Here is a 26,624-nt window from a genome sequence, read left to right as displayed (position 1 = left end):
CAGCACTTCCACAGATTAATGACTTTCAGTCGCCAGTCTCCAATGTGGGAGGGGCACTCTCACTGGCCCCTCCCCAAACAGCCTCCTGACGCGGATCACATGCTCTCCTGTGGCGTGGCAGGCGCGGGGAATAGGTTGGGCTGATAAAACACGTCTGCGTCTCATTTGTCTGTCACAAGATGTATGGGGTTTCAGCTGAGGCCCCCGGTGAACTCCAGAGCAGGTCCGCTTTAACATGGGAAGTGGAAATAAAGACAGCTCAGCCAATAATAAACTCCCAGCCATCCCGGCCCCTGTGGATGAGCTGCTTTAATACCATTTAAATGCTACTCAGTGGTGTACAAATGTAAAGACACGGCTGAAGATTAATTACAAGGAGAGGAAAGGGGATTTTTCCAATGGCAGCTGTCATTAATTTGCATGAACATGGGTGGTTCCAATATACTGGCCAAAATATAGTATAGTGATATTTGAAACACTGTATTTTTCATATATAAAGATGTAGGTAGGCCAGTTCTGTACAATAATGGGTAAGTATGTGATAATATCCTTTATAATGTGTGCATTTAATACTCATCCTATAGTCTAACCTGTTCTGGTGTAAAATACCATCCATATGAAGCACAATCAAGCCTATCAACACTCACCCAACCTGCAGCAGCATTATGGGTGTAACCAGATACCATTGGGCCCATTAAAGACCAGAGTCATTAGCCTTTCATCTAACATTTATAGGGACTCAAATGCTGGTCCAGTGTGTGTAAATCAATCAATCCTGTGCTTAATTGACACCAGAAATCCTTAACTGCTTGTCGCCAACTTTATTTGGACTTTTCCCCCAATTTTTGCCTCTGGGGGAAGAGCAGACGTGAGCGAGGCCAGGGAAAGCGGTGAGCTCTACTGTCCCTAGTCAGGTGTCCATCATTAAGAGGAACCCAACAAGGAGACATTTTGAAAGTTGCAAGTTTCACTCACAAGGTCTCTTATAAAACACCTCCAAATGTTAAAATTTGTATCATTTATCAGTGAGTGGATGAAAACATTTCACTGGTGTAAAATGTCAATCTTTCTCAAGGTTTTATACTCAAGCATATTATAGGCATGCATGAACATGATGTTCTGAGCGTTTTAGCTCAAAACATTTAACTCCCAGTCCAGGAATAAGTGCTCCATAACACACATCACAGTAATTCATAACACTAAATCAAATGTCACTGGGAATATGAGGAGAGGAGGCACCAAAGGCAGTCCTAAGCATTGGCTATGTCTCGGTTTGTGCATCCAGAATTTAGCCTGAACAGGTGGAATTCTCAGCTCATAGTCTGATTTTGTAGAGGATTATACTGAGAATGAAAAGATGACAACCAAATAATTCCCACTAAATCCCATTCTATCAGAGTTAAGAGTATTCCATCAGAGTTAGAGTTGATTTCACGCTCCAGTATGTGCTAAGTTACTCAGACACTGTGTGTCCACAATCACATGATGTATGTACGATACTCTTCTAGCAGTCTTATTTCCTCAAATTATTCATGATGTTTCATGCAGTAAACCTGAAAGCAGAGTTTGTAAGTCCATCTTGTTCTGGTGGTTGTAGTTATTTTGTTATTCTACACTTTGGTGTTGTTTTTCATAATGACCTTAAGAAGTCTCTTTGGGCTAAATTAATTTAAAAATAGCATAATTGAAAGATTAAGTATAAATAAAATGAATATATCAATAGACAGAACAGGTTAATTCAAATGAACCTTTACATTATTTGAAACCTAAAAAAGTTATTTAGATTCATTGTCTCAATTGATAGAAATTAAATTTAGTTAACAACAACCCTGAAACCGACTTGATTTGACTTGACTTTTAAGGACTACTGTCATTGTAAATTCCTTGATTTGTGGTACACATTTTTTGTGCCAAAATTGTAAAATGTTCCCTCAGAACTGATAATGAAGCGGCACATTAAAGAGTTTAGGTGACCCGTGTCCCATCAGAGAAAGGGCACTTTGAAGAGTCCGGACGCCAGTTTTATGCTTCCTTTATTGGGACAGTGCCCTCTGCCCTTTCCGACCCATCCTGAGCTGGTTAGTGCTGACTCAGGGGTGTGACAGGACACTCACAGGTGGGGCTTCTCCCCAGGCAAAAGGGAAGAGCTTGTTACCTCCTGCATGGGTTCAAAGAGCATTTAAGAGAATTTAAACGTTTCCGCATTATAGGATCTTCAAAGTGCCTTCAAAGAGGGTTGCCTGATATGGATGAAACATTAGAGAGCCTCTATCACTTTTACTTTAAAGATGGGTTAGTGTGGTCAGCATTTACAAGAACTCATTAAAGTTATGGGTCAATCCACCAGGCCTCTATTAATGTGCAACACAAACACACACACTTTCAATAGACTGGGCCACTTTCCTTCCTCTTCCAGACTAAAGGGGCATTATGCATCTATTATAATAACACAGCTGTTTTAATAACTCATTATTGCACTAGATACCTTTATGAACAAGAGCAGTGAGGGCTAGGTACACCAGGCTGTACTGTAGCATTGCGACCAGAATCAGATACTAACATACTGACAGTTTTGGGAGATCATCTATTAAATTTAATTTTCCACATGACGGTGGATTTTAGAGAAGTTGAGTAACTTTCTGTGCTCGCAGCAGAAGGACCATTCCTGGTCACAATGAAGAAAGTGGCATCCCCACAGGCTAGAGATGATTCACTCTTCCTCTCCTCATTCTCTCTTCTCTTTTCTCTGCTCCTTCCCTTTCCGTCCTGAACATCACTTCATCCTCAACCCCTCTGTTCCCTGGAGGTGACATCTGAGAGGGTGGGGCCCTTTAGAGTGCAGCAGCAGACAGCCTGGTAGACAGTCGCCACAGAAGGCCTCACTGAGGCCTATGCGATCGAAGCAAGACAGAACCATCTTTTTTGCTTGCTTGTTATGTTGCCAAATTGTGTGATGACTTTCCAAAAGACAGAAAAGGGAACCAGAAAACTGTCTGGAATTGACCGGATTCACATAAATATCAAGTCAATAGTTGTATATATTGTTACATAATGCATGCAATAAAATCTAAATTTTAGTCAAACTTCTTCATTAGAGATTACCTACTTTCAAGCAGAAATAGCATTAGTGCTTTATATGGCTTGATTTTAATGTTATATTTATTTTTATCTAATTAAGCAGTCCTGAAGCACAGTAAAAATGTATTAATGCTTTCTAAAGCTAAAATACCATGACCATGAAAATACTACGTATACTTTTTGAAGGCCTTGTGATGTTGTGTGGAGCTCTACTCATCATATTATACCTTATTTAAATATCTGGATATTTATTGGAGCAGTTCATGTACCACGGCAAACACTACAATGGCAGTGTCATATCACATTTTAACACATGGAAGCTTCTAGAAGTTAAGTTCCCAAACCCCTATAGCACTCTACTGCCTATTCTATTTCCACACATCTTTTATTAGCTTTGGGAAAATGTGGCTGAACAAGCTTGTTGGGTTCCTCCATCTTCATAGAATCCACAGGTTTCCTTAAGCCCTTGTTCTAAAACCATGGGAATAACGTTTGAACATTTGAACTTTTCATGAGCTATAGTACAGACCATATGTGTAATAAATAAAAGGAGGAAAAGGCTTAGGTTTGTACTGTAGAGTTTGGGCCATTGTTTATTGCAGTCTGAAATGTTTTAATATACTAAACTTAAGTGGTATTCTCCATTGGCAAAGTAAAACTTATAACGGCTCAACCCTCACTTGGCTTGATTAATGTCACCGATGACATGTTTGACTTGTAATGCATCTTTGTAAGGGTAAGCTTAATGGTACTTTGGATCTGTCAAGAGAAACCGTTCTGGTGCCGACTGATTTTTTTGGCATGCTGCACATCAGCACTGTGGGCAAGCGCACAACGGCTGGAGGGGTACTGCAAGAGCTCCCTCTTCTCCTGGAACTGCATTGTCCAGCTCACAATGGAGTGGACTACAGGAAGAAAGCCTCTTTGGTCTGTTCCCAAAAGCCCTGGGGCCAAATGGTGCTTCATACGCAGCACGGCCCCAGCCTCATTTCACCCCCAAACCCCGCACTACTCCGAGCCCTCACAGGGCCAGGGGGGTACAGTTCCTCCACCGGCCACCGCTGAAGAAGTTTAATAAGGGGTTTGGTACCCCCCCACAGAGCCGTCAATGTTGCACAATTTATGTCTTCTCATCTGCTATAAACGAGCCATAAAAGGTCCACATCTGGAGCCATTACAGATCTACAAAGCCAACTCACAGGGAAGACCACTGGTGCTGTTGGTATTTTTGCGAGGAAAGCGCAGTGGGGTCTTCGTGACGGTAAAGGTTTCTTTCACGCACTCGTTTGTTGAACTTTCTCTCTGACACCTCCTGTCGCTAAATGAGGCTCGGCTCACAGATGTGAACACCTGCATTTTCTTCAGAAGAGTACACAATTCTGTACAAGATTCCAAGAGTTCAAGTTTTTCCAACTTACCTTCATGCCCTCATGAAATCATCAAATTAGCATTTATCTTAAACCCTGAACTTTGGCACCAGCAAGAACCAATAAGAGCAAATGACTTAAGGTCATCAGTAGGAATATATTCTTTATTCGATTAAAAATACCCACTGTGCATATAAATTACAATATGGGATTGTCCGGTGTCAATGTCTTCTGTGGCTGCTTAAATGAAACTACCTTTTGATTCTTCTCTACAGGTTAGATGGACATGTAAAATTATAGATACCGTTTCCCCAAGGTTAGCAGATACTATAAGAAACATTTGTAAAAAGCCATCAACAACTTTGGTTTGAAGACACCAGGTTCCAGTTGAAAAATGTCATGTTTTTTAATAAATTAGTACCTCGAAATGCATCCAACAGACTACCTTTTAAATGAACAGAAACATATTACGAATCCGATTAATTGCTTACACGTTATTTTCTTTCACCTGAACATAGCCATGTATAAACATAACTTTGTAACTGTAAAGCATATTGAGCAGTTTGCCAATTGATGTTCTTTTAAAAGTAGATTTTTTATTTTTTAAATCCTGTTTTACTAAACATCTGTTTAAGCGTAAGGAGAGTTCTTGGTGGCGATGATCAGCAATTCTCTCTGGCGTTCCCTGGCCAAACATTCATCTGGAAAGTTTGAAATGACTTCATGCTAAGAAATGCAAGCAAACTGCATACCAGCAAACAAACGATCAAACAGCTGTATTCTAGTGCTCTTCAAAAACGTGATTTCTCTTTAAATAAAACTCTAAATGGCTTTACAAGAGCTGCTGGCCAGCAGGCTCACTGAAACATTTTGGACCATTTTGTGCAGGCCCCCAGGATGGGTGACTGCTGTGCTCGCTCCACAGGAACCGCTAACTGTAGCGAGGAGCGACGACTTCAAACAAACACATGGGACGACTTTTCCACAATTTGGTGTTTGACAAGGCATTTTGTACTCAGGATGACAGAAAACTACAAAAAAACAAAAAAAACATGACATTTCACAATGGCGCAGCCCTCCAACACACACGCGTAATGACACAGGGGAGCTGGGGGGATCTGGAAAATGAGGCCTCTACGCCGTGGCAACATTACAAGGGGCCTGCTTCTCCATGTTGTGTTTCCGGAAAGCTCCGCGGGTTCGACAGATGAAGAACTGCGCTTTTGTGGACTCCGCAGTCCGACCGCCAACGTTTCGGCCTCGGGCCCACGGCCCCAAAGCTCGGAGCCGCGGCTGATGGGATAGAAACCGTCCGTTACGTTGATGACGCGCCCCGCTCGGTGACAGAGTTCTCAGAAGCGGTTGCGGTAGCCGCCGTTGGACCGCGCAGCCTTCCCTTCCGTTCCGCTACGCTGAGCTACTCCGCGAACAGGATGGTCGCGGCCATGACGATGCAGCAGCAGGCCACGTACGGGCTCTTCCGCTCACCTGCAACCCAGCACAGAACGCACGCTCAGAACGGCACGCAGGACGCGGAGAGGGTCAAACACAAACAGCCGGGGCCTTAATCCTGCAATCACAGCACTTTGCATACCTTGTGTGCATGTCATTTATCTGCGCTCCTGCTATAAAGTCACTCTGTCAGTCAGGCATTTTCTTTACCGCTAGGAAGAAGCTCACACACAAGAGAGGAGCCATATAATCACCTCCCTACCTGTTCAATTAGATAGCAACTGAGGTGCAGACTTCAAAATTCTCATTTAATGGCTTGTGTTGAACTTTTGTATGTTAATATTAATTGGGAGCTGGCAGGAATGTGGGGCTTAGAGGCTGGGTGAGAGAACTGGTCCTCCGTAATGTGAAATTATATATGCAGGACATTTCACAGCTTACCTATTCTTGCACATTTCCAGAATATTCCCAAAACCCTGCAAACAGGAAGAAAAAAAAATGAGTCTAATCACAAGGTAATTACAGAATATTCCCAGTTTATACATTAGTACTTTTGGAGATCATTTCAGATCACTTTGGCCCTCAGCCAAAAAAAAAAGACGAAGCATTTCAAATTTAGTCACTGCAATGATCTATTTTGCATAAGACGTATCAAAGTGCCTGCCATCACTGTAAGCCATCTGAACTGAATCTGAACTCAGTGGCGGTGGAGCGATACTAATCCGTGTGTGGGTTGTGGCTAGCCCACAGGGTGGTGTGATGCGGCTGGCTGCCTGTTCGCTGCCGCTGACTAGCTCATCATATCTATGGGGAGCTCGGCGTATATGTGCGTACGTCTCCCCTAGTCTGTATATAACCTCTCCATCACCGAGCCCCCTCTCTGCCTCCTAAGGGCAGCCCACAGTGACTGGGTGCCTTCGGGCTCCAGACAGAAGAGTCAGTGACGCAGGAACACCAGCAGCATGTACGTAAAACTGGGAGGCAGACTATAAAAACAAAAGTATAATTCAGCGGCTTATGGACAATCTTCTTAATTTTACAGCCTGTTTCTATAAGACACAAAAAGTATAATTTCCCAGAATTCATTGAGGAGTCTGGCATTAAGGTTGTACTGCTGCAGAGACCAACAAGTCACTACTCTGTGGAACACCCTTTTAATTTTACTGCAGACACTTTGATGTACCTCTACCATATAAAAGACCTTCAAACATTTTTCCCTCTTAATTAAAAAAAATAAACGAATAAACTTCTGTTCTCAAGCCACCACAATAAGTAGCTAATGTTACAGTGCACTTCCACAGTGACCCGTGGGAGCTGCCAGAATCCTAGTCATGTGACTGCTTAACTCTGGCTGCATTATTCTTATAATTCTTCGGCCTTTATAAAGGGGAGAGGCAGTACGGGATCCAGAGGAGAGAGAGGGGAGTCTGTGCAGCAGATGCGCTGAGGGGCAGCAGATAAGCTGCAGATGCTGGTGTCCCGTTCGAGCGCGTCGGAGGTTCCCTGCGAGATGACACCGGGGGGGGGGGGGGGGCGGCGTCCTCCCCTTCGCCTGAAAAGCGCGGCCGGAAATTGTCACCGCGGACGCGAGCGTGTTTATCTGATGGAGACGGATTTGCAGGCTTAAGCGCTTCCTCTCACTCCCCCCCCCCTCCGGACTTCCAAACCACAGACCTCCACTTATGGGACCCTCGCCGGGGGTCACATTCTGTACCTACTCTGCCTAAAAAGCTTCTAGTCCACTTGTGGTCTGAGCTGTAGGGTTCCAGCAAGACCACGGGGGAAAGGACTAACATGTGTTATGTGCAAAAGAAATGACATTACTATTTGGGCAAACATGTTCCCCTTGTGACATTTTTGTAAGCAAACAGAAAAGCTGTAATGGATGCCGCTATTTTGTGGAGAAGTTTCTCTGCAGCCGTGATTCAGTGTAAATTAAGAACGTAGAGTTAGGGTGAATTCCATTTCAAGTAGGTCAGTTCAGGATGTAAACTGAAATTCAGTTAAATAACAGAAAAATCCTCATAGAGCATTATGGCCATTTTTGATTCATTCATTTGAATTAATTTCCTGAGTTGAAAAGTAATTGACCTCTGACCCTGGACTGTACACATGATTACATCAGGGAGAAAGGTGAATGGGAGTGTGCCTTCTGAAAACCTGTGGTTTATCACAATTACAATCTCATCAGCCAAGTAGAGAAACAAACAGCTTAACCAGCTACCAGTAAACTGTGTTGCACTGATAACCGGCAGGCGGTAGGTTGCTCTTGTCCTAATTAGGCGATCTGTGCAGCTGACTGGTCACAGCTGATTTAACGATGTAGTACAGGCACGCAAAGCGTCCAGCGGGGTGCAGACGCCCAGGCGGAAAACAGCTGCGCCTCTTGGACAGCCAGGAGCCAAAATGGCTGTGATCAGAGGGCCAGCAGGATAAAATACAACACCTCAACAGGAAAACCCCTTCGGGGTGTTCCTCTGGTCCAGGACCAACTGTCAAAACCCATTGATGGTGCAAGGGCATAAACATCAGCCGCAGGGCCCTGTCCAGAATGAGCAAAAGGGCACATGGGCAGAATCTGGGAGACGGTGTTTTTGGTATCATGACCGGGGATCTGATGATGAGATTGCACTACTGTACATGAATGCTCCTTTGAGTGGTTTCACCCCAAATGTCCTGTCCATGGAAAAATTCACCCTCACCTCCTTTGCGCACAGAAACTTTTTTTGCGTAGATTAGCTTCGTTTGTGTGTGACATGAAAGAAAAAACTTGGGTTTCACAGTTTAGGTCCTCGAACAAATCCACAAACGCACTTACAGTTCTGGGAAACAGGGGCAAAACACGATGTCGAGGAGACAGTCAAGCTTTATCAATTTAAGGACACAGTAAATCAACGTACAGCCCTCCAACTGTACGCTCGTAAATTTGACTGATTGTTGGTTTACAATGCTCCGGCGGTTTGCTACACCGGATCACTCAATGCGTTTGTCTAAACTCACATTCACTTCTCCGTTACAGAAACAGCCTGCTCACTCCAGCAGTATGCACTGCACGCACAGCACAACTACAGCAGACAGTTCATAACCGCCTGACGGGGTGCTAAGAATCACGAGAGTCTTCTTTCATTCAGCTAGATCATCTGTAGGGCTCCGGTGGCTGGACGAGGATAATCCCCTTCATTTCCTCCACTCCGCCAGATTTACAAATATATGGCAACATCCTGTTGCTGTAGCCTCTTTAAGGAAGGGCTTTTAATGAGGGAGCTTGTTTTTTTTCACAACAAAGATACAGAGAGAACGTGCACAACATTCAGTTGTTTCTTTTCTTTGAGCTGTAAGGAGGATGCCTCCATTTGGCGAATGGTTCTTACTAAACACGCACCACTGTATCGCAGAGGGGCAGATTGCAGAAAATTTGCGGTCGCTAATAAATGTCGCTCGTTCTCAAGATCAACCGTCACCAGCTTCTGCCCGCCCCCAGAATATTTTGGGGAAAATATCCAAAGCTATTTATGCTTGTAATCCCATGATCAGGAAAGTGTGGCTCATCGAACAATTTGCAATGTGGCAAAGCGAGGCCTAGCTATGAGTTTTTAGAAATAAAACACAGGCAAACTGGCTAGCACAATTACCCTGTTAATATGCTAACACTTACATAGAAGATTGCATGTAGATACCTGCTAATAAGACTAAAATATTTCCACGTGCAAGTATGCTACAGTTCTGTGACCGTGGCCCACTGTTACGAAAGCAGCACAGAGCCAAGACGGATTAGTGCCAGTCGAATGTGGAAGTTCATCGTCTCACGAAGGCGAAACCCAATCTGCAACAACTGCACCTCCTTAAAGAGGCCGGCATGCGACTCGGGCTCTCATTCAGTAGCATCCTGGCCTGGAGGCTCTGTGCTGCAGTGAGCATAGCGAACCCGTACCCACCCGGTTTTGTTCTTGTCCAGCAGGCTGGGAGCGAGGGCCCGGAGGTAGGCACACGTGCAGATGAGGAGGAGGATGACTGTGAGGAGGCTCTGAAAGTTGAAAATGGCAGACTGCAAAAAAAAGAAAAGAAAAAAAGCTATTTTTACTATGAAATGAAAATCACTACGTGAATAAAAATGATACAAGCCTAACTTTATGTCAACCAGCAGTCTGGCAGTGCATAATTAGCCTATTCTTGTTAGTGGAAAAAACAAAACGCTAACATCACTTCAATCAGACAGGTTGCCTTATTTTCATTGTTTGATAAGTAGGAACATTTATTTATGCTGCAAATTTAATTTGGCAGGTTAAACCATAAAGATGTGAACTTTCAGTAAGAAGGATTTCTGTGGATCTGCAAATGTGACAAAGTTGGAGAAAAACATGGAGGGCACAGACAGAGTACAGAATCACACTCCTGAGAATGTGCTTTGCCCAGATATGTCCCCTTGGCCACTCAACGCCCCTGCTAGCTGCAGGCAGAAGTAGGACAGTCATTAAAGATTCCCTGGAGACGAGCGGATGTCCGGACAGGTGAGCAATCAGTCGTCGGCTCTTGATTACTGGTTCTGAGCTTGCGTCTCAGCTGAAGTTGTGGATTATGCTCAAGCTCAGAAATGCACCCAATCTACACTTTTCATGACCAACAACCCTTCAAGGGCCACTGCAACAACAGTCACCATTTCAAAACATACAAATTAAAGGATTCTAGAATAGCCACTGTACACCATATGGCACATCTGTACCAAACTATATTCCTTGTTTACTATTCATCACCCACCCAGCAGTAATATATACATGCAGATTATATCCAATATTAATTTATATACATCTGATGTGTGTATATGCATATGTTGCCCACTGTTTTTACACTGTAGCCGCTGCTGTATCGGTTACAAGTCACCGTAGTTGCAAAACCAGCTATAATTGAGCAGTCCTAAAAAAACACTGAGCCAGGGAGACGGTACATTTGCCAAACCCAGGCAAAATAGCACACAGGCCCTATCATCAGAACACAGAAGAGCAAGGAGGTGTGTTTTCCACAGGTGTTGCACAGTTTACACCAGGCAATGAACATTCCGTCTCCCGTGCAATACACTGCACATCTTATTGTTGAACTCCCTCCAGAGCAGGAGCAACAGAAGCACATTGCATTTTCCTTCTTCCTCAAAGGCTTCCAAAACACAATACAAATTCACCAAACCGGTCTTCACCGATAAAGTACTTTACATATGTGAAAAAGCATGTGATGTGAACACCGGCAATTTCCACAGTAGTTTTCTTTCCCCCCCATACTCAGCGAACTGAAAAGTGAACCACCATTTTGGATACCATTAGAACAGCACACACAGGTGATTTCAGTGGACACTAGGCTCATGACAGGGAAATTATGAAGAGAATGCAACCCCATATTTCAATCTGTGTAACCTGGTTATGATACACATCAAAATGAATGCACAATTTATCAGCCAGTTCCTCTTTAGGCTTTATATTAGAACGTTAAGGCTTAAAATCAGGGATTTTGCAAACTGAATATACCAGTCCATTAACGTGAAACACTCAGTATTTCAAATTTATAGCAGAAGAGTTTTAAAAAAAAAAAATCACAGGATTTCTTCGTAAAAAATTAAAGCAAATCAAACAAGATAACGACACGTAGCTATAAATATACCAATAATAATCACAAACCAGTTAGCTAGTAGGAACAGGCGAGTCAACGTCACTATTATTGAATCTTATTCATTAAATGAATTTGCAATTACTCAGAATAGCTAACATTAGCTACATCGGACAACAGAGCACAGCTAATGTTAGGTACTAACTGTTGTGAATCAATAACCTGCTAATTTGCTAGCTCAAGAAAATTATGACTGTAATACTGGGTAATTCTGCAGTAGTTCGTATGTTATGGTGTAACGTTAGCTACTGGCTCAGGGTGGCTATAACTATAATTTACATAGGTAGCTAATGTGCTAAGCTCAGCCAGCTAATCCTGCAGATACTGACTGACATTTTGCCTTGAATCGCAATTAAACATTAAAATAGGAACACGAACGTAATTCTTTCAAAATCAACTCAGTTAGCAAAATTTGGATAAGGGTGCACCGATTTAATTGTTGCTAATCGCTTACCATTGTGAAAGTCCACTACAGCCACATCACATTTCCTGTGTGACCCTGGAAGTACGTAAAATACGTGAGCATTATCACTTCTCATTGGATCGTACCCGCTCTAAACAGAAGCATGGTGGTTAAATGTTCGCTGGTGCGCATTGCACTGTGATTGGTCTATGATTTTAGGTATAACATTAAAACCAATCACAGGAATGCGCGTTTTAAATGCGTAGGGAAAAGCAACGTTCGCGATACTTCACGTGCTCTATTATAACGCGCATTTCATTGGCTGCCTGATGTCAGCAAAACTCATCTCTCGCGACAAAACAGCGGAACTTCCTTCAGGTATGTGTGCTGATTTCCCACCACTGAAATTGGGGGAGAGAGAGTACTTTTGTTTCAGTTAATAGTTGACCGAATGCTTCCGCAACTATCGGAAATTTATTAATTCACTAAAAGAACAAGTTAGTTTTTTTTGAACGGGTATGCGTGGGGATTTGTCAGTACATGCAACGGGGTGATATACATTTAAGTCCCTACACTGTTGTTATTATTATCCCTACACTGTTGCTATTATTGCTGTGAACATATTGGAAAGTGCTCTGAGTATAAACACGTTTAACCTACAGACATCAAAATAGTTTATTAGCTAGCCAAACTGTTTACATACTATTGTATTTTGCGATGGCTAGTTGCTAGATTAGCTAGACACCTTTGCAACTGTTTTGAATGAATGTACGTTGGATGTAGTTAATATGATTTATCTAGGTATATATAGTCGTTTCACATCAAATAATCCATGTCACTGTTGCAATACAGTAATGTAGCATGAATTGCATTGCACTGAACGTTAACGAGCGTGCTTTTTATGGTTGAGTTACAGGGTCAGAGTGAACTTGTGACTTATGTGACATACAGAAGCCCAGCAAAGTTGACATATGCTTATGCTCCCAACATCCCATAACATTCCATCCCCATTAATCTTCGTCAAACAATTAATCTTTTAACACATTTGGTGGGATTATATTTGGATTGATTATGATTTCACAAAGCATCTAGGATAGAGACTGTCAAAAACAAGGTTAAAACACCAGTCCAAGATTTGCATTATCTACCTTCTGAGGTAAAGATTAAAACATTTTTCACAATTTACAAAAAAAAGCCACCATTGAATAAATAAATTGATTTGCTCGATAGCACTGTAGGTATTTGTGGTGTAGTCTAGCAATGGATTGTGTAGCCCTGCCACACGTTTCCGATATCACCTCTTGGCTAAATTTCATTGATATTTTTCGTACTGTATGACCCTTTCATGTGCTCCCTTTCACACTGTTGAGCTTTACTAAAAGTAGTTTACTGTATATTGATTAGAATTGGCATAATCCAACATGCTGATGTGTCTGTATGAAAGTATTTTTGTTCTATTTTATTTTATTTTTTGGTTACGGTCGGGGAAAGTGGCTCTCCAGCGGGACATCTGTCAGGGTAACGTAATTGTTGTGGCAGTGAGTTTGGAAATTTTCTTATGGGATGCAGTGACCTTAAAATTATGGGCACCAGGGGCAGTCCAGTGTCCAGAGAATGTGACAGATTCACACAAATCAAAGGCACCACTTGCAATAAAGGGCAAGAGAATGTAACAGAGTTATAAGCTACATTTTGCTCACAGGCCTCCATTTAATTAAGACTCAATTTGCCCGTCCAATCGAAAGTCAGCAGAGAGAAGAAACCTGTGACTATTAGGTATGTTATTGGGACGGATGGGCTCATTCCTGAACACTAATGGCATTGAGTCTGTAATTATCAGAGGGCTGGTGAGTGACAGTTTTGGCTTAATTTTAGCCTTGCTGGTGCAGCTGCTCCCATCTGCATGCAGAGTATATCCCGGTATTTATTCTTTTTTTGGGATCTGTAAGTCTTTCTTTGTTTGAAATGTAAACGTGATTATCATTGGGCTATTTTTCTGCCACAGATCTTTGGGCTTTTTCAGTGCATAGGCCCTGTACGGTAGAGAGCAATGAGGGATAATTTATTATGCCCATCTATGCTGTGCACTCAAGGAATTGTGGGCATTTGGCCTTCTGATCTCTACCCGCCTGCAGGCAAGTCCCGGTTTACAGGGTCCGGGCACGAAGGGAATGCGTTTTAAACACACAGCTGTTACCGCCGTACAACAGAATCTGGATGTGTTATTAGCAAACCACTAATCTCAGAAGACACCTTGAATTAGTGACTACTTGCGGTTTAACCCGAGTTTCTCAGAAGCATAAATCTTCCCCTGGTCAGTCCGAACTCATACAGTATCTTTTTGCTTTGTTGGGGCGAGGGTTTGGAGAGACCTCATACAGACCTCGCACTGTAGGCCACAGGCAGTAATCATGCTGAATATCGTCCTCTCATTTCCACGACATCAGCTGATTCACATCAAAGGCAAACTGTTTATCATCTCCACTTCCACTGACGTTGAGTGAAAGCCAGCATTTTACCTTTTCTTCCATGTGGTCCCCATGCATTCTTGTTGCACCTTGTGCCCCCTTTTGACCCGTGACTCAATGCCGTACTTTATATTTTGTTTGTTTTCTGCAAATATTGTGTCAGTATGCAAGTAAGCATATTTGCTTTTACACTATAAGTTCTTAATTAAAATGACTTTTGCTTGGATGTTCAAGGTTGAAGTAAGTTTTGTGAAGAGCTGTGGTATGTATGGAGTGCGAACATGTAATGTTGAACAGATAAAACAGCCAGTTGGAGCAGTTTTCTGTGTCAGGCCTTTTGTAGCTAATCTGGCTCTCCTCTCCTGCAGCTACACTCTCAGAAGCAAAGGAATGAAAAAGGGCCTGTAAAGGCACAAATGCTTGTCACTGGGGTGGTACTCAATACCCAGGCATGTGCAGAGAGGGTGGCTCTGGGTGCCCAAGCACCTGCCCCTTTTGCCTCAAGTGCCTGATATGGCCTTTGATAAAATTTAGGCTATATCCGTTCATTTTGTTAAAATATATTCTGTACAATAACTGGGTGTCATTAAATAGTTCCTTGAGGTTGGTGTGCCCTTTTCTCACTTTGAGCACCTGCCCCTCAAAAGGTCTTTGTACTGTCCTGCCTAAATCTGTACCCCTAGCCAGCAGTATATAATAAATTTGTACATTTTTTGTTTGTAAAAGGTACTTATTAGTACCCAAATAGAACATTATGGTACTTTCTGGGTGAAATTTGTTCCCTAAAGAACAAAAATGCTCTTCCACTGTATCTTAATTTCTGAGAGTATATCTTTGCTCTACTCTGATTTAAATTTCCAGCTTTCCAGGGTGATAGAACAGATCCACTGAGGCTGGTCCTTTTTTTGTTAGCTTAGAGTCAGACTGCCCAGTCAGCTGGGTGGTGAATGGTGATGCTATTGTGCTGTAGCCCCTACCATGGAGATCAGGGGTTCCCAGAGTTATGCTTTGCTCCCAAAGTTTGGCATATGCGTCTTTGTGCCAGTATGTTCACCAGTACCGGGAGGTAATGCCATGGATTGCAGGTGATCAAAACTGGCTCTTCTCATGGCTTAGTGGGACAGACATGGTGTGTGTTTTACATTAAATACCTGCCCCTGTGTTTCTGGGCTGCCTCCGTCTCATTTCGAGCCAGCCAGGGCCATCTTGGATGGAACATCCCAAACTTTTGGCACAGGGACATGAACGCCTGCATGTGGGCGCCGCCAGCTTGGCCCAGCGGGCACCCCTGCAGTAAAGGCCTGGAAGAAACGAGGAGCAAGCGTTTTACCGGGCTGTGGCCTGGCCAGCCGTCTGTCACTTGCGGTCCGCTCTTTGCAGACTCGTGAGCGGCTCCGGTGAGTCCCGCCCGTACAGGATGTTACGGCAGCCAGCAGACGCTGCAGATCTACACTGGATCTGTGTTTAAAGTTTAAATGAGTTCGCTCTGGCCATCCTCACTGACGATTGGCGGCCCACAGAGCCGCTATTGTTGGAGTGTGGCCTCTGGGCCGGACCCAGGGCTTCCCTGGCAGGCAGGAGGACGGTGTCCAGAGCCGGGCCTGTTATTCACTGCTAGCTCCTGGCTACATGCTAACAACTAAACTGCTCTCTCAGTGTCTGAGTCAGCGCTGAAAGGGCTGTGCTTTTTTATCGCCTGACAGTTGGCGCTTTTGGATAAAATGTTTGAGTTACTTGTCTGGGTGACTTGGAGAAGGGAATAGTGGAATTGTGGGAATGGGGAAGGTTCTCGTCATGAACGGGAGCAAAGTGAAGAAGAGCATTTTAAATGTGTAGAAAGGTGGAGGTCTCCAGTGTCTGTTTAACAAAAGTCAAATTATGTAAGTTCAGAAATGAACAAAGTAATAGACAAAGATTTAAGGGAGGGTGAATTATGTCAATAGGGTTGTATCGATTAAGGTTTTTGCTCTGGACATTTGGTTTACAACAATGGCTGAGGGATGTTCCATGCACGACAGCAATGCATTGAACAGTATACGGTGCCCTCATTACTTCTAAGTTGCAACTATTATCAGAATGGAGATGACTGATGTCAAATTTAACCCCTGCTGTGCTTGTGGCTGTTGACCGTTCCGCGCGCCCACTTGTTGCCTGGCACCAGCCTGGCCCGTTGGTTTTTGGGAGGAACCCTCGCACGTCCCCAGAGTCCAGGTGGAGCGTACAGCTGATTTACGGAGATTTCGGGCCCGCGCGGGCTAAAGACAGGACCGCGGGATTCCTCCCGCGACTTTGAACTGGCCCCAGCGTCTCCGTGGCAGCAGAATGCGCGGCGGGGCTCACGCCTGTCATTACCGCCGGCCATCGCCGCCCGCGCAGCTGTTACTGTAACTAATGAATGGCTGGCCCGTTTTTATGGGGTTAAAGTTTAATCTGTGGCAGAGCATGCACGGTCAGGCTCGATCTGTCGACGGGGGTGCCTGTTACCTGTCGATTCCGCGCGCCCTTCCTTTAAAGCCACCGTTAATCGTTTCTGGGAAAAATCTTAGGGTGCATAAAGTGCTCTTTTTGTATGGCGACAGCTGTTCTTTAGTTTAATGGATCCAGAAGGGTGAATAAAGCTTTTTGCCAATCCTCACTGTCCCAGCACAGTTCTTGTAGGTAGGCCTATATAAAGCTGATAGAGTTTCTGTGTTCAGTGTATTACATGACATTGCGAGAAAGTTATTTTGTTTAATTATAGTAATGTTGGTGGGGTCAGAAGCTAATAAATAGCCTTTCACTGGGTGTTGTACTCTCAGACAAGGACAATGCGAATCACCTGGAGCAGTACATTAATGACTGGAACTAATTTTGCCTTTACATTGGACTGGAGCGGTGGAGTCCAAGGTGAATTAAGGTGATGTCTGTGAGTGTATTTAAGGCTGAGGAAACATTGATTCAGTTTTTTCATTTCAAAAGATACCTAAGATCCAGAAACAGCTTGAAATGCTCCTCCAAAAAGCCTTGATTTCAAGGGAGTAATGACCTTGAAATCCAGGCCAGGGCAAAGGTCGCTACTGGCTTTGCCTGAGAAGAGAAATGACCACCCTGAGTTACTGACCACACCCAGAGTGTACAAGACTGTGGGGGTAAAAAAAAAACTCTCAAAAATCTACCACTACGCTTTTATTTTCTGTTGGGCTCTCTTTCTATTCCCTACAAAGGCTGAGTGCTCTCCATGTTGCTGGTACACCCCACGCTCCCCATTGTAATCGGCATCCTTGTGGTGGCCCAGAACACCCATTGCCAAACCCAGTGGGGTTTCCTTGTGGTCTGAAGAGACCAGGAGCCCAACACTGTGAAGTCCTTTCATTAGGGACAGCCTGCTGTGTGTTGCAGCTTCTAGCACTGCGTGTGTGTTAAGCATCACCCTGCATTTACAGTAAAACCTGTGTGTAATAATGCACAAGACTAAATCCACAGGGACTGATAGAGGGGCAGCAATTATTATTGAGCTGAAAGCCTTTTACGTGTCTCAGGGTCCACAGTAAAACACTTCCCGTAAGCGTTTCTGACTTCTTGATGCTGACACATCTGTGTTCCATATTAAAACCTTCCATTCCTGTTTTATCGATACAGAACGGTGCAGTGTGCCACACATGCCAGCTGAGACCACAATGATTCATTCATTTGATTATTTCTTGAATTGCTAAAACTTCTATAACAGCAACGCTTGTTCCAAAAAAAGTATATTTTTTACATTTGTCCCCCTGGTGACCATTTAAAATCCATTCAAAATCACTATTGGTGATAAAACCATTACTGCACCCTGTGTATTTTATGTTTTTAATTTTTCACAATACACCAGAATATAGTAAAACATTAACATTTAAACTTTTAGTCAGGGCATTCCCAAAATGATTGAGTAGCCAACCAGGTTAGAAAAGTCAAAAAGGGCTTAAAGGAAAAAATCACATTATTCAGCCAATACCCCCTCAGTCTCAAGAAATTTAGTGATTGCTCCTTATAAAAGTTGTCAGCCCAGCAGAGGTCTGTAGTGGGCCATTGACTGGACAGCTGGCAATTGGGGAACTCCTTGTATTTGTTTTGTAACAGGAAATAAGAAGAAAACTTGTATTGTGAGTGTGAGTCTTTTTGAATCCAATGGGAGGGGCTAGCACATGCTCTCAATCCCTGACTTGTGTGAACCAATCAAAATACACCGCAACAAAACACTTACCAATTCAGATTGGTGAATACCCAATAACACTAGTTGCTCCACCATTTTGTTACGTTATGCATAGATTATGTTTATGCATAACATAATGCATTTGTGTCTTTTTGTATCTGCTCCATATGTTCTCACCTTTAATATATCTCGTCTGCAGGCTTCAGAATGAGTGTCAGCGTGCGTGGGATCAGCGTGTCCAACAGGCCCGGGCACTCTTTCTTCCTGAAGGTAGCCTGGAGAGAGCAGCTGGGGAGAGGCTTCACTGTCACCCTGTCCGACGGCGTCTCTGCCTGGGATGGTAAAGGTGGGTCCAGGGAATCCCTGAGTAAACTTGGGTTCTTGGGTTTGTTGGAATCAGCCCTTAACCCCCCCCCCCCCAAAAAAAATAAAATAAAAAACCCAGCTAAGAATTATAGCAAAAAGGGTAACACTGACATTAGCTCCAAATATAAAATGTGCAGGGGGTGTCATAACCATGTGTGGACACAAAGAGCCCTTGTGCTGGATATGATTTGTGATTTTCCATGTAATATTGCATAATCCTTACATTTCTGAAATGTATTAAGATTAATTTCTGTAACGTGCATCTATAAGTCAGAAGGAGAAAAAAATATGAGTGTGGGAAAACTTGAAATTGATCCCAGGCCCATTTTTCAGTGATTGAGGTAGCCTCCTGGAAAACTCCTCAGACACATTCAACAAAAAAGAAAACAAATTATTGAAGATTAATTGTTGAACATTACGCTAAAATTTATGAATACATTAAACATATCTACGTCATGGCTATATATCAACAAGCACAGTAGTTGAAGGGAAAGTTTGTTTTCCTAAAAGGGATGTATTTTCTACAACTGAAAATAAGCTCCTCCTTTTCACAGGGCATTTAAGAACAGGGTTGAGTAAATGTAGTGCCGTGTGTGGTGTGACGGCCCGGGGAGCAGGAAAAAGGGATTCAGGCATTCATTGTGTGCAATGCTTGGAGGACTTAAACTTGTGAACTTTAAGTGTCACTTAAGGGCCCTCAAAATGTCCTCTCCTGGTCTTAATGGCCACCGGTGACCACTTGCTGTTCCTTCACTGCCGGGGAATATTCTGGGGGGAAAAACTAACGCTCAGATTTTAACTAAACACATAGCATTAAATAGCTACCTGAGAGACTTAACCGTAGTAACTGTCTGTAAGAATCAGCCAAATTACTTCTCTGAGGTCCAGAGCCCTATTTGGAATGGTGGGGTGATTTGAGTCCCGCAAAGGTCCCCCAGTGATCTCAGTGATACTAATTCAAGGCCTTTGCTTGCACAAGGAGCACAGCTCCCAACAGTACACCACGATGGTGGTGATGTAAGGAAAATCAATCAAGAATGAGCAGCACAGCATTGTGTTTTTGTGTCTGTTAGGCTCCATTGGTTTGTGTGCCTACATTATTAGACTGTGCCTGTCTCCTCCTGACTGTGTGTATACACAACAAAATATTCAGTGTAAAATCAACTCCAATCGATTACTTTTGACTCTTGCTTTTGATTTGACCCTGATAATTTTGCCACGTGAGAATAAATGGGTTGTGGCTGTCTTTCATCTATGGTCATCGCTAATCAGTGTCTCTGTGTCTGTGTCTCTCTCTCTCTCCATCTCTCTTGAGTATGGTCATTGCTAATCCCTCTCTCTTGGTGTCCGTGTACATAGTATCTGCGAGTGATGTCATCCGGGAGTCAGAGGAGATGGAGATACAGATGGAGAAGTACGTGCAGGACCTTCAGCTTGCACTGACTGAAGAAGGACAGCAGGCCAAGGGCTACACCTTCCACCTGTCCCCTGACTCCGCCCAGTCCGGTGTCCTTCACCTGTCCTACGAGAAGGCGCAGAAGGACATCTCGGTGAGTGGTTGCAAGGACTACTGTTCTACAGTTCTGAGTGTAATACATCTAAAGGTAAAACAGAAAATGAGGTGGCCCTCTCAGTTTAGCTCTTTGCACACACACACACACACACACACACACACACACACACGCATTAAATCCTATAATAGGATCCATGGTTCACATTTAGGAAGCACCAGCCCTTTCATATTGGGATCGCATCAGCTCTAGATTCTCTCTAAAAAGCTTGATGTCAAATGGAGAATATTCCTGGAACATAGCATCTATAGCATCCACAGTAGAGTCTGTACTGGTCAGGCTGTAAACTGTACTGGTTTTGCATTGGTTGTTAGACAAAAATGCTTTTTTCCTCCTTTCTACATGCCTTTTAGAACACAGCACTTTGTTGTACATATGATTTACCAAACCATTTTCGCTTTGCGATTTTCAACCGTAAAACAGATGTGAAGAAAGAATGAATATTCACCACATTTTGGTCTTGTACAGCACAGATACATAAATTATGTTATGCGATGCTTGTTATGGATCACTGCCCTTTACATGTCTCGAATATGAATATTTATTTTTCAGTTTTGGTCACAACTCACAAGTAACTCACTAATGAAGCTGTATTTCTTTTTTGCTTTAAGTCACCGATGAGCTCCAAACTTTGTAACTGAAGTGAGGGTGGATTCCTTGGTGGATTTTGGGGTTACGTTACAAAGCCCCTAGGTTAATGAGCTAAGTAATTTAGGGTCCGTTGGCCACAGAATGTAGCAGTAATTCTTAAATTGAAATGCACTGTTTTATGAGAGTTATTTAAATTCAACATGCCGTATTCCTCCCTCATTGGGGCGACATAGCTCAGGAGGTAAGACCGATTGTCTGGCAGTCGGAGGGTTGCCGGTTCAAACCCCACCCTGGGCATGTCGAAGTGTCCTTGAGCAAGACACCTAACCCCTAACCCCTAACTGCTCTGGCGAATGAGAGGCATCAATTGTAAAGCGCTTTGGATAAAAGCGCTATATAAATGCAGTCCATTTACCATTTACCATTGGTATCACCCAGTACCAGCCCCCTCTCCCCCACATAAAAATGAAATTAAGATGTAAATGGAGTTTTGCTGGGACCTAATCTCCTGATTGGACCCTACTTTTGAGGTTGGATCGGTGGTCCTCAGCCCACAGCCCATCAGCGCGTCTTGTTCTCCGTGTTCAGAAAACCATCAGCAGTGTCTCCCTGGTCATTGGGCCTCCACCCTCCCTACTGTATTAGTCTCAGACCACTGTGCTCTCGAAGACTAGCACAAATGAGGTTTTTGGTGGCTTTGATGTTTGGGTTGGGGTATCTGTACAGTTTGATGAAGGACAAAGAGTGAGCTTAAAAACTGATTCTTTCAATTATTCTTTAGATTAGCAAGAGCAATTCAGAGTAACACCTGGACTATAGAAATGTCTACTCCAGGCACTCCCCTGCTCGGTTTGCTTGGTGTTGGTTTTCTTGATTGCCAAACGATGCTTCATGGACCATTCTGTAGCCATTTCCCCCCATTAGCCCAAAGGCAATAAAAATCAAATGATACTGTCTGATGGCCGTAGCTTTAAATAACTTGCACCAAGTCAAGTTTTCATTGTTATTTAGTCTGAAAAATGCTTCTGTGAGTTATGTAAATCTTGGATTGCTCCAGTATCTTTGGCGTTTTATGCAGAATTTTTCCCCTTGAGTATTAATGTTGATGCAGGGCTTTAGACTAGTTCATGGACATGTTTTGAAAATGCTTAAACTGGATGAATGCATTGATAGATTGTACAGAAGCCAAAATGATCTGCTCTTTTGAATCCAAGACCTCCCAGACTCAACACCAACAGGACCCAGTAGTCCCTGCTGACAGACTGATTGAATTGTTGTTGCTGTGGTTTTGGGTAAACAGTGATTAGTGTGTGAGCGTGTATGTGTGTGTGGGTGTGTGTTTCTGTGTTTGCCTTTGCATTTGGGACAAAGGAATATTTCTTTCATGATTTGGCGTGGAACTCCCCAATTTTAGATTTGGAATCAAGTGATTCATATGTGGTTAAAGTGCTTTTCAGTTTTTATTAAAGGGTATTTTTATTTATTTATGTTGCATAATGTATACAGTACAGAACTCTTTATACGTAGTCCCCCCATTTCAGGGTGGCTCCAAATGCCTTCACATGTATTTCTGATTGGTCAGGTGTGTTCTACTGCTTCCCTAATGCAAGTATAAGAGAGCGTCTAGTCTTGAGTCAAGACTTTTGATTGGCTTTGGAGTCTGTCTTTGGTGTTTAGTGCCACGTGGGCACTAGACTCGTGCCAGTGAAAGTCAAGGAAGCCATTTTGAGGCTGAGAAAATAATTCATAATATGCTGCTGATCTCATGGTAATACCATCAACTTTGCTTACCTCTGTTAAATGCATACTCTGGTTATGTGTACAATTATAACTCTTTAGCGCATGTAGTTATCGAGGGTTGACTGTGCCTAATAATTACACATAATGTACACTTAGAAGCAGGGGAGGGGCAACTTGTGGAATATGAGAGAGCCCTTTTGTCTTTCATAGCACATAGCAGTAGGACCCCCATATCAGTGAACAATTTTAATGTGCCATTACAGGAACTGTTACAATGGACCATAAAACACAGTATTTGAGGATGACACAAAGCCATCCAGCCTAGGCTTGTCAAGTAAATTTCCGGATGTCAGACAGTCAGGCGAAAAATTGTCATAATTAAGCTGTTGCACACCACATAGTATCTGAAAAATGCAGGGCCATTGTCATTGGAGTACCCTGGTGCAGTGCTGTTCACTACTCCTGCCATACAGGTGGCAGCATACCATAGCGGGCCTGGCTGGAGGTGGGGAGATAGGTGTGAATGGGCTTGATGTGCAAAGGGTGGGTGAGGAGGACGACAGAAAGGGCCACCCACTAAGTCTCAAGTCAGCAACTGCCAGGGGCTTCAGCTCCACCTAAACAAACGGGACTGGCCGGCACTACCCCCCCCCACCCCATATCCTTCTGGGGGAGAATGTGAGATCAGGGGAAGGCAAGACTGCTTATCTCACCCCCTCCCCCGCCCCCCCCTCCCCCCCCCCCAGATATAATCAATGTGATCAATGTGCTTGAGTTTCTCTGCGGCAGGGAGAGGACCTGCATGGCACTCTTTGACACATGACTGTCACTAACGGGCCCTTTTAGGGGACTGGGCTGCTGGCAAATTGACGCAAGATGCGCGTCTGATTTCCTCTTTCAGTTGAACGGTCTTGGCTTGTTTTAGACCGGTAAGCGTCTGGTCCACTGGCCTCAGTGAGCTAGCAGGCCAAGCAGATGGCTGAGTTTGGGGTCCTGTCTGAAACGTGCTGTGACTGACACAGATGTGGACCTGTGTTGGAGTTAGTCAAAAAAAAGTTTAAAAGTTGTCGCAGATAGCAAACCTTAACTTTAGAATAGCATTTCATTACAATGAAAAAAATGGTGAAATGGTGGCTGAGAGGAATGTGAGTGATGGTGTCACATGTCATCTGTGCCTCTTAAGAAAATAAAGGCATGTGACCAAAGGCTGGGGATGGAAGCAGGCCTTTCACCACACAGCTATCCTGTCAGCAGGGGCCCAGCGGGACCACCCTGCTCCTGCTGGAGGCTGTAATTGAGCTCCCAGGCTTTAGGCTGCCCCATGGATGGATCTGGGATTGTCTTCTGTTTGCTAAACAGCACTGCACTGCATTACACTTCTCTGGAGCCCAGTCTGAAGGGCCGTGCTTTTTGATGAAGCTAGAGCGAGAACACAGGCCTTTTGCGGAGCACGCCGTTGTCTTTTTTGGCTCGCTGACCGTGCCTCGGGCCTGCTCCCCGGGCAAATCCTGACTGTGGGAAACTTCCCAAACCATCCGTTCTCTGCTCAGCCCATCCATAATTTCCAGGAAAACAATCCGTTGTTTTTCTGATAGACGTCTGTATAAACTTTTGAGCATTCAACCACCCTGTTTCTAGGCAAACATTCGGAACTGCAGCCTAATTGACGGAACTGGGCTCCTGCATCACTCTAAACACCTAACAGCTGCCATGAATGCATGCTGAAATATTGCAGACCTCCTCCGCCATTGTTCCAGAGTTTTCTTTTTTGGAAGGGGGTTGAGGTGTTTTCCGGACCTTTTCGCACATATAATTATCTGTGCTAAAAAAAAGCGTGTTACTGTGCGTTACAATGTGAAATAGTGAAGAAAGAGGTTTTGTGCACTTATGATAAATTGCCTAATTGCGATGTGTTTGCTTATCATAACTTTAAGAAATTAAACTACATCAGTTTATGTGTAAGCTGATCAAAGGTAAAGAGAATCTGCTCACCAGAGCAGGTTCTGTGCATCTGTCTGTCTGCAGGCCTACACAGTTTGGAAGGGTTGGCACTGCGATGTGGAGATATTGTGTCGTTGAGCATCTGAGTCAGAGTAAAATACCTCCCTTCGCTACCATAAAAATGACTGTGGGCCTCATGCTTATTATGTGGAGAAAAACTTTACATGGAGGTTTGGTTTCCTTTTATTGGAAGCTTTTAAAAAACCCTTTCCACTGTGCGGTGTGGGCCTACTAATTAGGTACATAAAATAGTGGGACACTGTATTATAGGATGTACTTCAGCATCCCAGAGAAACCTCATAAAATACAATAGCATTTTTTAAAATGACTAATAGCTAATGACACATATACTCAACACACACACACCGTCACAGACACATTCACAGACAGTACAGAAAGAGATGATAGTTTATGCTCGGTGAGAGATGATAGTTTAAACGGCTCCATGATTGCTGATATTGTATGCATGATGCATTTGAGGGGGCTTATGACAAAATTAAATTGATGGTGTCATAAATGACTTAAGGGGCTGCTCAATTTCAGTTGCTGTACGGTGAGCTTGAACATGTGAATTCCACAATACCATTGCCTTCTTGACAAATAAGAACAAAGCTGCTCTAACATACTGTATTCATATGCTGACAATAAGTTATAATGAGGTAACAACATTGGATTTTTATTTTTAAGTGGCGGTATCTGTTCTTACACACTGAAAAATCGGAGCAAGCGTAAACGTTAGATGGTGATTTATGTAGGCATGCAGTGAATATTGTCGACGTTGTGTGCAAACATGGTATCTCCGTTTCTTGAGAGAGAGAAAATGAGTGTGTTATGGGCTGGGTGTGAGAACCTCTCTTTCTCCCGTCCATGATAACCATGTCCCCTTCCTGGTGGATGAGTGACAGGGAGGGTGTTTTGGGGCTGGCCCTAGTCTCTGAACAGGTGTGCTGTTTGATCAGCTGGGTTGATGTGTTTGTACAATTACTTTTTTTACTCACCTCACTCTACACCACCCGGTTTGTCTCTGCTACTACCCCCTTCCCCCCACAATCCCCCTGTCACCAAATGCACACCTCACAAATGTGGGTGAAGTCATGCCTTCCTCTTAAGCGGATATTCTTAGCTTGTGTTCTTGTTGGTGGAAAGCTTGCCAGGGAGCCTCTGTATGTGCAGTCTTCCAGTCCTCCATGCTTGCTTTGATTCTGCTCCACAGCCTTGGTTAGAATTAGCATTTTTCATCCTAATGATTATAACTGTCAGGATTATTATAAACATTTCAGCGATATTAGCCTTATTCTAACTGGTCCTGAGACTATGACGACAGTCAAATAGTTTTAAAATGATTCAATAATAAACAAAGAAATGAACCTTGGTGAAGGAATACCTTACATGTACAGTGATCAGACAACACAACTAGGATCCTTCATACAAATGTTGTAATTTATTGTTTGTATTGTTTGTATTTGGTGGTGCGTGTATGTGTGAGTACTGTGGGGCTTTGTCAGTTTTCATGACGTGTAATACCCAGATTTTCTCTCTCCCACCACATCGGTTGCAGTCATGGCTCGGGAGCTTTCTCTATACCGCTGGAGAGTAGATACTCATGTGGTCACTGCAGAATCGCTACTGGTTTCTGGTTTTGTTAACAAAAAAAGTGTTGCAACAAAACCAGCTTGGGTTAAAGACAAACCCCAACACAAATTTTATCTACCAAACAGCACAGCTGTTTCATTGCTTAGGAAGTACAAAATGTCATGGAAATTCTAA

General features: G+C 43.4%; 2 protein-coding genes across 2 annotated transcripts in view; one reads left to right on the top strand and one right to left on the bottom strand.

The window, feature by feature from the left end:
- Nucleotides 1–4,590: 4,590 nt before the first annotated feature.
- tmem167a (transmembrane protein 167A) lies at nt 4,591–12,119 on the bottom strand. The gene is made up of 4 exons (XM_035390777.1): nt 12,004–12,119; nt 9,833–9,942; nt 6,339–6,373; nt 4,591–5,933 (listed from the first exon to the last, which is right to left on the bottom strand). Exons 1-4 carry the CDS (start codon nt 12,004–12,006, stop codon nt 5,863–5,865), a joined length of 219 nt encoding a protein of 72 aa, XP_035246668.1. The 5' UTR covers nt 12,007–12,119; the 3' UTR covers nt 4,591–5,862.
- Nucleotides 12,120–12,224: 105 nt separating this feature from the next.
- The window catches only part of LOC118213000 (DNA repair protein XRCC4-like), a 66,164-nt gene continuing 51,764 nt past the window's right edge, over nt 12,225–26,624 (top strand). Inside the window, exons 1-3 of the mRNA XM_035391584.1 lie at nt 12,225–12,330; nt 18,788–18,934; nt 20,314–20,504. Coding sequence (XP_035247475.1) covers nt 12,282–12,330; nt 18,788–18,934; nt 20,314–20,504 — 387 coding nt within the window. The 5' untranslated portion in view covers nt 12,225–12,281. The remainder of the gene's footprint in view (nt 12,331–18,787; nt 18,935–20,313; nt 20,505–26,624) is intronic.

This window comes from Anguilla anguilla, chromosome 14, assembly GCF_013347855.1.
Source record: "Anguilla anguilla isolate fAngAng1 chromosome 14, fAngAng1.pri, whole genome shotgun sequence".
Taxonomy (NCBI): Eukaryota; Metazoa; Chordata; class Actinopteri; order Anguilliformes; family Anguillidae; genus Anguilla; species Anguilla anguilla.
The sequence above is the reverse complement of the archived record's forward strand: the minus strand, read 5'-3'. Positions and strand labels throughout refer to the sequence as shown.